The following is a 12,647-nucleotide window of genomic DNA, read 5'->3' on the forward strand; positions in this document are numbered from 1 at the left end:
ACTAGACAAGTGTATTAATGTAAGTGGAAAGTACTTTGAAGGGGATTGAAGGTTTGTGCTTAAAATTTGAATAAATAAGTTTAAAAAAAAATAAGTTCGGTTTCTTTTGGGTACCCCCTCGTATATGAAGCTCCTGTACCTGTAGGCATACGTTGCGGTCATGCCATATTGATCCTCATCTGTCCAATAATAATTTATCAGAACTTCCAAAAACGACTCATACTACATCATTTTTTTTAAATTTCTTTTATTTCGCTTATTGGGGGGTGGAGTCCAACTGGGTTCACTCGGCACGACGGCCACTGATTGGCCCATTGTACCTGCCCCCTTATGATTATGATGGAGAATTTGGAGGAATGAAGAAAGGCAGGGGAAACAGAAGTACTCTGAGAACACCTGCCCCAGCGCCACTTTGACCACCACAGATCTCACTTGACCAGACCCGGGATCGAACCCGGGCCGCCGCTGTGGGAAACCAGCGACTAACCGCTTGATCTATAGTGCGGCCAGATACTACATCATAGTAATGTGGTTATCTTATTCAAATCTGTGTGAAATATTCTGCTGAGTATGCTTTACGAAATAAAAAGGAAAAATTATCCATTATACCATTCTCTGTGGTGTAGTATCTATTATCGACTACTTTTAACTAATAAACAGATCAGATCTAAACCCTCCTTTAGGAGCCAGTAGATAGTTGACCAAAAATACTCGAAATTCACAGAACCCACAATTTTATTACCATGTTCACAAGAGTGTCCCTTTCTTCAGCCAGATGAATCCAATCCGTGCACTCACTTTCCGCTTCTTCATGATATGTTTTAATTAAGCGTGTATTGATACGTGTTGTGACATGATGTCAGAAAGCCAGAATAGCGAAGACAGAATTGTGACTTTCACTGCTAGACAACGACTCGCTAAACACTTCCCCGCGGCAACGAATATGCAAGCAACAATCGAGTAACTTCCGTTGCTTTGCAGCGACACGGTAAACGCGCCTTCCCTAAAATACAGGCTGTGTTTTCTGCGTCGTCCGTACAAAATAGTTGTAAAAAGGGTTCCGAATTTGTCAGTTGCACCATAGAACAGTGTCGAGTTTCGAGACGCCAGCCTGCCGGGATACGAGCTTGGGTGCAGAGGAAATGAATTGAGTCGAGTCTTCAGAATTGGCAGCTGCAGAATAATGGCAAGAAAGGAGTTAGGTTACGAAATGAAGACTTTATGTGTGATTTGAAGTGACAGTGAAATTGTTATAAATCCGTTGCCAGGATAAGACTAGTGAAGACTGAGAATCCTTACATACAGACACACACTCGTATATGACCACACCACAGCGTTCTTTAGTTCTGTAATTCTAAGGTTTACGTTAGACTATTTCGGAATTTATTTGTGCTTTTTCTGTTTCTTGCTCGCTCGGTACTTGCATGCTACAGCCTCCTCACTATTGTTGTTATTACTACCAACACTGCTGCTGCTACTACTACAACCGTCACCATCATTACAGTGAGTACTAGCGGCATGTTATCTTCAGTTATGTGCATAAAACTCGTTCGGTTACGAAAGTGTCTTACGTGAATACCGCATGCACCAGTGTCACGATAAGTGCCCAGCCAGCCACTACTCCTTTGGCTGGATTTTGGACGGAGGAACCATTTGAAGAATATTGCACAAATTTTTATGAATAATATCAGTAACATAGAGTTTTATTGAAATATACTTCTTAAATAAATAATTTAATTTAATTATTATATCATAGACTTTGTTCTGTGTCTGCTCTTCAGGAAAAAATTGTCCCTTTGCTAGATGCGCTGCAGCTACTGATATCTGTAGGAACGCTGACTTACTTGGAAACAAAACTAACTTATTAAAGTTCTAAGTGTAGACATTACGCTCGTATGTGTATATAAAACTCCGTGGCTTTAGTCCGCAAGCGAACTATGCCGACAGAGCGACCGCCGCTTGTCGGCGATGTTAGTGCCAACTTTAGCGGATAGAGTGTGTCGCGTGGTCAGCGTGACAAATCCCCACGGCCGTTAATTTTCGGTTTTCTAGACCGGAGCCGCTATTTCCTTGAAATAGCTCCTCAATTATCCTCACGAAGGTGGTGGACCCCGTTCCAGACCCACTACTTCTCAGAATATATGGTAGCGCCTGGTATCGAACCCGGGACTTCTGGATCTGTACCCAGGAACACTGACTACTAAACTACAGAGGTGGTCCTTATGTATGTGCGTGTGTGTGTATATATATATATGTACATATATATAAGGTTTGTACGTTTGTACTTATTTAATTTGTTTTATTGTCAAAATGACAAAAGTTGCCTTGATTTGCCTCTCGAAATTTGTTTATGTGTTTCAATCTTTGCTCATGCTTGCTGTTTATTGGTCCTTGGGCTATAAGCACGTAAATAAATAAAGAATCCTTATAATTATTGCATTAAAGACCTTGGAGTTTTTCTTCGCTGCACACTGTACTTCTATCAGCATATTGAATATTGTGTTGTCAAAATGTTAGACCCCATACGAAACATATTTTTCCTTGGCACTACAACCCCAGTGGGCCTAGGCCTACCTCCATGAACTTCTCCGTTCACTTCGGTTTTTCTAGATCTTACAAATTCGGTAGGACTCCTTGGGCGGGTGATCAGCTCGTCGCAAGGCCTCTACCTGTACACAAACACAGAAAAACGCACACACACACAAACTAAACAGTCATGCCCTGAGTGGGAATACGAAACATTACTTTCTCCTTTTCTTTAGTAGATAGTTTTTTGTGCTTTACATCGAACTAGTCAGAACGAAATATGAATAGATTTCTGCTATCTGGAATTCTCCTGCCTACACAAGTTCCAGCAAATTGGAACGTGTCAAGAGAAAGTTTTGTACATTACATTGCAACAGATTATTTAGAAATCGAGATTCATACAGTTATGATTATGTTTTGGATAACTTAAAACTGAGACGATGTCATTGTGAGGCATTATTTACAAGAAATATTTATAACGGCTTTTTCTATGCCCTAAACATGTTTGTAGCAGAGTTACATTCATAAACATTATAAATATTAATTGATGAATTTTGTACTTAGTTTTCACGTAACAAATATCACTTTCTTCTCTGCGCTTCAGCAAGAATATCAATATCTGTGACCACTGTTTCTTTAGTATGATTATTTTGGTTAATTTTGTTACATTCATTGTCATTATGAACATATGCTTATCCTGCGTCTAGTATGCAGTAAAATGTCTGATATGTATTGTGGTGTATTTGCTCAAAGCAAGAACGGTGAAGGCAGAGAAACAGCCGTTGCTAGGTAATGCCCGCACACGATACGTGACGGGTACAGCCGTTGCTATGTAGCTCCCGCAGCATATCCGTGCGCGGTGACGTCACACAACAATAGTAGTGGTGTCACGATGTGCGACGTGACGCGTACAGTCGTTGCTATGGAACAATTAAGTAAAAGAATACACGCGACAATAGAATAGCTGAGTTTTCTATGTGGTCCGTGCCTATGGATCATAAAAATGACAACGAAGGTCGTTTGAATCAGCTGAGTTCCTGATTTAGCAGTTGGCAGAATAATTGATAAGAAATAACAAGAAAGGTATTAGGCTGTGAACAGAAGACTTCATTGCGTGCTGCAGTGACAGTGAAGTTGTTATAATTCCGTTGCGAGGTTACAACTAGCGTCGTAGTAATTTATAAAATGTGTAGATCAGCGATAGCGATGCACTGCCTATATTTCAGAGTGGAATGTATAAGGTGTGAATAAACCCAATCAACTAACTGCAAACCCGTCTAATAGTCACAACCCTAAATACGTCACAGCAGGTATCTGTCCCCCATATCTGTATTGTTTCCTTTACTTTTTGTTTGTTTGATTATACTAACTTTGTTAATTGGCTTGGGAGTTAAGAAATATAAAGAACTGAACTGAATTATTATTAGCACCATCAACATCACTGAAACCTAAACAAGAAAAACAAAAATGTAAGTTTTGAGGTTTTCACGGCGATGACAATGAAGAAAGTTGTCTTCTGGGTTTAGGCACNCGAGCTGATCACCCTCCCAGGGAGTCCTACCGAATGTCTTAAGATCTAGTAAACCGAAGTGAAACGGAGAGTTTCATGAAAGTAGGCCAAGGCCAAAATTGAGGCTGTAGCGCGAAAGGAAATAATCCCCTTTTAAATCTCGTTTCTACCAATTTTCTGTCATAGATAATATGAATCGAACTTACTGTAATGAGGTCATGTGATAGGTACTTACAAGCTCCTCAACCTTAGAGGCATTCTCTACGTCCGTGTTGTAATTCCAGGCTGCTAAGTTATAATCTCTACACTTCTGCGATGCAGATGTCTCATATTGTTCCAGAATCTCTATCATTTCATCTTCTGTAACTCTGGTGTTCGGACGAGGAAGAGAAAATGCTGATTTGATCACAAAGAGCAGGCACAAGACACCGAACAAGCGCGCCATATTTCTTTTTCACAGACAAACCATCTGCCACGTTAAAAGCAGACTGTGCCTTATAAGATCGCTACATTCTATTGTTACTGATTCATATCAGAAGAAATACCTTCATGCGATGACGGAGTAATGACATAGCAATATTGATAAGATACGAAGACAATAAATAATTTCAAGTGCGTGAAATCGTAAAATGATTTATTTGAATTATGAATAGAAAGTTTCCAGTGAAATGGAACACAGTACAACATCCAGTCTCTTCATAAACTTAAGGGCGGTGATGGATAAGTATGAGGCAATGATGGACTAATAATTGGAAGGGGAAATACTTCTTAATGACAGTTGAACCTACCACTTTGCCACTGTTGAGAATCGAAGTAATATTCGTAAAAGTAAAAGTAACGCTATCCCTGTAACAGGCCGTGGAGGAGCATAGGGTTGTGAGATGCTGAGGTTCCCACATTTTCTAGACAATCGGCTCACAGATGGCGGTGTGTTTGTCAGCCTTACGCGCCGGCCGCCCTTTACCCCCAGGAATATTCCTGGTACTCATTTCTGTTGGAGGCTGAGTCGACAGTAGTAAGGCCTCTAACTAGTAACTGAGGTTGTGTTATACTCGTACATGTACATTATATTGTACCATATTCTGCGAGGGAGAACCGGAAAGAAGCGGGAGTTGTAGTTCATCGTTATATGAAAATTTTCAATTGAAGACCTCGGTACAGTAGAGAGTCAAGTTACTTCAGTTTTCAAAATTTGCGTTTTGTGTTATTTAGAAGAAAACATTTCTGTGTTCTAGAAATTATGTAATGGTCAGGAACTTGTTACTACTTACATCATCTCTGATTCCGTATTTACACGAATATTTAAAAATATTTTTCTTCCCTTTGTATAATTTTCACGTCTCAGACTCAACCGGTTTCTTTTCTTGCGTCGTGATCTTCAGTTAATACCACAGCGCATGCTCAGTGGAAGTGCTTATTAAGATCTCAAAGTTCGTGACTGTTGTATATTACTAAAATGATTGATAGTCTGGACATTATACATGTTCAGAATTGTTATTAAAATGAAGTTTCGATGACGTGAATCTATTTCCTCAGGTAAAAAGCCTACTAAGATCCATCAGCAGAGAACCTTCAACTAGTGCTGAAGTCAAGAATACGTGGATCTATACATCCGCTCCTCCATGTCTTCAGGGCGTAGTGCTTAATTAATTAAGCACAGGGGCAACTTTACTTTTTTACTCCCAAATTCAGGATATTTACCTGAGGACGGAGGCAGAGTCAGTCAGTGAAACGTCTTTTAATAACAATGTAAACGATTGATATGTTCAGAAAATAAACCATTGAAGTGCTTATTCTTGAAATACAACATTTACTTCTGCGCAGAATACGCTTGATTATACAGGTTGATTCTAAATTACTGTCGGTGTTTCCGTTGCCTATAAACGGAAACATCAACAATAATTTAGAATCATTCTGTATATTATGGGCTGCATGTAAGTTTTAGTTAAGATCGAGCGAGATGAAAGACAAAGCTAGACCGAGGGATTAAGGCTTTTGTTTCCTGTACTGGAGCGACGGGCATCTACCTACACATGACTACATTAAAAACACTAACATATGTCATGCTGGGATCGCAATTCGAACTCGTTATCCCAGTGTTGAACCAGTCCGAGTGTGTACGCGACTAAGACTGCGGAGGAACAGGTTTGTCTAGAGGTAACGCTCTAGAAACATTTGGGCTATGCTGGGTTCGGATCTGTGCCGGGGCAACGCCTATCCTGACTAAGATGTTCGTAGTTTTCCTCAGTCTCTCCAGGCGAATGCCAGAGAATTTATATTGGATCCTTTAAAATATTTTCTGAATCAACATTTACCCATCATCATACCACGTGACGTTATGCACTATCGACTCTGAGAGAATGTAGTTAAGTAAAGCACAGAAAGTAAGCACTAATTGCGTGGCCACTACGGTGTAAAACTCTTTATGTTTATTGCGTTAAATATTTCTGAAACAAGTAAAAAATATTACGAGTACTTTTATGTAAAATTTCTGTTTTCCCATACGTTTTATGAACTGATTTTTTCGAGATAATTGATACGGTTATAATGAACATACTGAAATAGTACAGTAAATTTAAATGTCACATCGGAAGAGGACAATTATGGAAGTGATACTATATACTAGCCTGATATATATCAGATATTTTCTTTACATCCATCTTAATCCCATACACAGTCCGTAGGACTCCTTGGACGGGGGATCAGCCCGTCACAAAGCCGCGACCTACACACAGGACAACACTAACAGAATAAGCGCACGTAGTCATCCATGCCTTGAGTGGGATTTGAATCCTCGATCCCAGTGTTCGAGCGAGCGAAGACGGTTCATGCCTTAGACCGCGCGGCCACTGTGAGCGGCATCTCAGATATACATGCGTCTAAGTTGGTTACTGTGTAGGAGTTCTGGGGCCGAAAACCGGGTTGGATATTACAAAATCCGTAAGTACTGGAACATATTTCTGTGTAAATTTAATCTGATGCACGCTGCGGTTTGCGGTACTGTATATCTGAGACGAATTCGAACTAGCTGCTCAGGGTTGCATAACAACACCTGAGTACTACGGAGCAGGTATATTTCAACTCGGGTATCTGTGTACAAATGTAAGTCAATAAGGCCATGACGTTGCAGGGTGACCGACTTGGCACACTTCAGAAACCCGCTTCGTGAGTGTTGTTATGAATACCTTTGGCATTCAGCATGCCTTGTCAAGGGAAATTTTGTTTATTGATACTGACTGCAATAGAGTCCTATGGCTCTACAGCCCTTTGTTGGACCTTGGCCGCTTTTTCAGTTCTAGACCCTATACACAGTCGGTAGGACGCCTTGGACGGAGGATCAGCCCATCGCAAGCTCGCTACCTACGCACAGAACAGCACAAGTATAGAATAAACGCATAGAGACATCCATGCCTCGAGTGGGATTGCAACCCACGACCCCATGTTCGAGCGGGCCACGGGGATCAGCTCAATACAGACCTACGTTCAAGTAAATATGCGCCTGTAGCTTCACAGGCAAGAAGAAGAATAGATACAAAACATTACGGTGACATGTGCCATCTGCTAATTTTGATTTAATTGGGGAAGTAACGTGTATGAGTGAGGTACAACTATATGTTTATTTTCAGTATATATTATTATCAGGGCCAGGATTTTGATGACCTGAAAATATTTAAAAAATGACCTATAAAATGACCGAAAAATCCAGAAAAATTACCTAAAGAAGAAAAGAAAGAACACTTCGCTTCCATGTTATTCACATTTCAGAAAACATATGAAGAAAAATTCCCTAAAATGGCCAAAAATGAAAAGAAATACTATTAAAAGCCCAAAAATTTACCAAAACGTTACCCCCAAAATGAAAAAAATAACCTTAAACCTAAAAATGTCAAAAAAATGACAAAAATTACCTATAAAATTTACATTTCTGTAACCAGCAACTCATATCCGAGATTTATATATTTAAGAGCATCACATAGGATACAAGGAAAAAAAGATGACATGTCATCAAAATCCGGGCCCTGATTATTATATAGCATGATAGCTGGGCTGGACGGGCTTGATTTCCGAGGGTTCAGAGTTCGAGTGCCAGTAAGGTCAAGAATTTTCTCCTCTCCACGTCGTCCAGACCGGCTCTGGAGTCCACCCATCCTCCTATTAAATGGGTACTGGGGGCTCTTTCCACGGGGGTGGAGTAAAGCGGCCGGATCGAGAAACTGACCACTCACTTCCATCTAGTGTCAAGAAAGTGTAGATCTATACATCCACTCCCCCATATGCCTTCATGACGTAGTGCTTAATTAGTTAAGCACAGGGACAGTTTTTTTAATAAAAATTGCTTCCTCACATTATCCTTGTCAAAAATTATTTAAACCCTTACGAAAAAGAAAATACAAAATGAAAACCTGTGCTCTCTTTGACTTAAAACTTAGTTCACAAAACGGTGACATAACCTAAATATTTCGCATCATCATATCAGAATCAATTTCAAAATTCGCATTTCTGTTACGTTACCACAACCTTTTGACTAGTACTGTTGTTGCTCCACTTTTACCGTGTGTCACACCGCCATCTGTTAGCGAGCTGTGTATGTATAAACAATTGTAGGAGTGCGTGGTATATACCCCGCGGACTTTCCTTTCCTGTGTCGCATTCTGAAAACATAACGTCAATAAGGCAGTTTTCCATCAAACTGTGGACTCACTCATACACGTAGGCCCTCGGAGTTTTACATTTCAACATTTATTAAGTGGATGTTTATAAAAGATATTTTAATTGTGAAAATTGATCAACTCTTGTTGCAGATTCATAAATATGTATCTATCCATTGAACCGCCTGAGGATCAGTAGACTGAAACATGTCATGGTGAAAGAAACAATAAAGTTGATATCATTTTATTCATCTTACTACAGTTTTATCCAGCCAGTGGAGTGAGTGAGTTAGAGGACCGCTGCGATAGATCGTTGAGAGTTGTTGCTGTTAGACGCTGGTAGCTGAGGCCGGGGACAGATCGGGAATCCAGAGGCAGGGGGACGTGCGTCGTTGGAAACCACTATGAAGCAACGGCTAGCGAAGACTGTAACAGACTGAGAAGTCATAGTGCGTTCTATAGTAATTTATGAAGTGTGTAGAACAGTGAGCGCATAATTTGGACCTACAAGATGAAGTAGCAGAAGGCTGGATAAATGTACGTAATTATGAGTTTTACATTTTATACTGTTCGCCAGATATTATTAGAATGATCAAATCAAGGAGGATGAGCTGTTGAGGGTTTGTAGCAAACAAGGGAGAGACGTGCACATTAAGTTTTATTAGGAAACCGGAAGGAAATAGACAACTAGTAAGACCTAAGCATAGAGGGAGTAATAGTGAAATTGATCATAAATAAATAGGGTGGGCAGGTTTGGATTGGATTCATAGTGTCACTTATCCTGATAATGCGACAAGAAATTAATGGGTACCGGATTAGGTGAAGCTGTTTATTGGATAAGTTGTTTACAGTTACAATTATTCAAAAATAAAGTCTTCCAGACGATGCAACCTGACTAGTGTGTCGTCTTGTTGTTCTTAGCTGATCTTGTTTCTTCTGCTCTCAGCTCTGCTCCGTTCTGTTTGGTCTGTTATATTCGTCAGTCGGACGGCCTTGAAGACACCTTGTTCAAGGGTTCCGTTTCGTCTGTTCTATACACTGGTAGCTAGAGTATTCGTTACCGCGGGAACCACACTAGTTCTGGTTTTCATTTCCGTGGTAACGTCTGTTACGTATGCGTTGTCGAGTGAACAAGTTTGTCACCCAGACAACGATGCGGACCCGTGAATACCGAGCCGTTGCCTAACAATGGACGCCCGCTCTGACTCAGATATTCTGGCTTTTAGGCGGCACGCCATAATAGGGACTAATGGCCGACACTTGTGAACACGGTAATAACTTTTCACATTACATAAAATGATGGATATTTCTTAAATGGCTGAACAATTATTAGCTTCCCAAGAAGGGCTCAGTACCTCGTAGTTAGTCGATCAATGATAAAAAGCGGCGCTAATCCCAAGCACACTTACAGACTTGTCACTGCTTTATCTCTCTAGAAACAGTGTCAGTATTTATTTGAGATAATGGAACAAAAGTGAACTTTACTCTTATTTACTGAAAAAAAGTTCAGTTCGATGTACGTTAAGAATGCGAATCTGGCTCGGTTGCATCTGGTTACTCTTGACACACAATCCATTTGATATGTCTGTCTGTCCATAGCCAAGTTATTTATAATTAATTTAAATTGATTAATCTGTTTACTGTCACTTGGATGGGAAATAATTTCACTGATAACTATATACAACTTATTATTTTTGGAATGACTGGATTTCAGAGAGGAGCAATTGTGCATAATATACAGGCTAGACCTAAAATTTAGAGAAAGATACAGATCCCACGAACAATTAAAGATTTATCACGCAGCAGATAGGTTCAAGCATTAGCTCTTCTGACTTTTATTCTGGAGTTTACCGGTTCGTATCCTGGTCGGGATACTGACTATGCTGAGCGAGATTATTCGGGATTTTACTCTGTTTTTTAGGCAGATTGTGGGATATAACCTTAAATTTGATGGTGACCACGCCCTTTCCCGTTAGTTGTTCACTATCATCCCGTTGTTGAAGTCGTTTTCTCTGGGTTACTGACAGAGTGTGATAATTAAGTTCATATTGTGGTCTTTCAGGGTACGACTCCTTGAAAATCTCAAATTTTATATAACGGTCTGTGATTAATTTATGTTTCATGTAGGTAATCTTGAAGTTTCCTTAATAAATGTTTTGCCATTAATATTGTTTTAAACAAATAGACATTCTGAAGTGGGGGCACGCGGTAGTGTAGTGGTGCTACGCTAGAAGCCGGAAGGTCGCGGGTTCAAATCCCGATTACGTCATTGGATTTTTTTCAGTTGACCTAATCCTTCTCGCCGCACTAGGCCCTGTGGTTTACTCAGCCTCTAACAGAATTGAGTACCAGGAATTAATTAAATAATTTTCCTGGGGAGTAAAGCGCGGCTGGCGCGTAAGGCTGACAACCTTACCGCCATCTTTGAGCCGATTTTCTAGATAATGTGGGACCCTCAACGTCTCACAACCCTATGGGCCTTCAAGGCCTGGTACAGGGATAGCTTTACTTTTTATTTTTTAGACATTCTGAAGTATGTTGATAGTCGCTTTTAGTGTTTACAGTGTTTTAATGACATTTTATGATATTTAATAACATTTTAAAGTATTAAAGTTAACACTTTTGGTGAAAATATATATTTTTATGTGTCTTTTATATCATTGTTGCATTATTGAGGGTGTATTTGAATAATAAGAATAATGCCCAAGTGCAACAGGACGCGATCTACGTCATAGCGAAAGAAAACAACAGATTTGTTCTTCCCAGGTGTTCTTGTTCTTCACTTGGTCCTTGAGTTTTCTCGTCTGTGGGAATCCATATTTGCTACCTTAACGGAGCGCACAGGCCTTAAGAAAGTCAATATTTATCAGACGGCACGGTTGCCGGAGATGAAGCTCATTTCCTGTTTTCGAGCGTGCATCCGCATCCATCACATTGCAGCAAGTTACAGTTTCTCATTTACAGGAGAGAAAGAGAGAGCGTCAGGATGAATTTGCGCTCCGCAGTAATTAGCCTGCTTTGTGTCACTTGCCCTGGCACTCTCCTGGGTAATATTGTTACTGCACCTGCGTAAAAAGCATATGTTGGCCTTGGTATCAAGCGTAGTGCGGGAGACAGCAGATATTATGTTCTTCCATCAATTTAATGTAAAAAAGGTAAGTAAAGCTATCCCTATAATAGGCCGTGAAGGCGTCGAGGCTCCCACATTTTCTCTAGACAATCGACTCACAGTTTGAGGTAAGGTTGTCAGCTTTAAGTGCCGGCCGCCCTTTACCCCCAGGAAGATTCCTGGTACTCATTTGTGTTAGAGGTTGAGTCGACCCCAGGGCCATAGTGCGGCTGGAAGGATTTGGTAAATTGAAAATATCCACCTCATCGCGACTGAACCCGCGACCTTCCTGCTTGTAAAATAGTGCCTCAACCAACTACTCTACCTCTGGCTCTTCCAGCCCATTCAGGACCCTGTCCTCTTATTCAGTTCCGTAATAATTTTTCGCAGACGGTAGGACTCCTTGGACAAGCGATCAGCTAGCCGCAATGCCGCTACCTAAACACAGGACAACACAAACATAGAATAAACATATTCATACACCAAACATCCATTCCTTGAGTGGGATTCGAACCCACGATCCCAACGTCCAAGCGAGGAAGATAGTTCATGCCTTAGACCGTGCGGCTACCATGACCGGCTAATTTAATGTTGACGTAATAGAATTAACGAAAAAATATAGATAAGAAACAAAAGAGACACGTGATGACGTACAACGATTATATCTTTGGATGAAATTGTCAAGTATGTAATAGAACAAAAGTAAATTGTGATCTTTGGGCATTAGTATAACATTTATACAATCCATCTTAATATGGGTTCTAGAAAATAAGTTGCTAAGTGAAGCAAGGAAATCAACAAAGTGGTTTGTGAGAATATGAAATTTTTAACTGTCTCTTTTTTCTTGCTGCAG

General features: G+C 40.2%; 2 protein-coding genes across 2 annotated transcripts in view; one reads left to right on the plus strand and one right to left on the minus strand.

The window, feature by feature from the left end:
* The window catches only part of LOC111871771 (angiotensin-converting enzyme), a 45,334-nt gene extending 40,853 nt beyond the window's left edge, over positions 1–4,481 (minus strand). Inside the window, exon 1 of the mRNA XM_023865089.2 lies at positions 4,272–4,481. Within this exon, the coding sequence (XP_023720857.1) occupies positions 4,272–4,481 (210 nt within the window). The remainder of the gene's footprint in view (positions 1–4,271) is intronic.
* LOC111871770 overlaps positions 1–12,647 on the plus strand; it is a 203,881-nt gene that overhangs the window by 159,780 nt on the left and 31,454 nt on the right. The gene's annotated exons all lie outside the window — the stretch shown is intronic.

Source organism: Cryptotermes secundus, unplaced genomic scaffold (genome assembly GCF_002891405.2).
Source record: "Cryptotermes secundus unplaced genomic scaffold, Csec_1.0 scaffold746, whole genome shotgun sequence".
In the NCBI taxonomy this organism is placed as follows: domain Eukaryota; kingdom Metazoa; phylum Arthropoda; class Insecta; order Blattodea; family Kalotermitidae; genus Cryptotermes; species Cryptotermes secundus.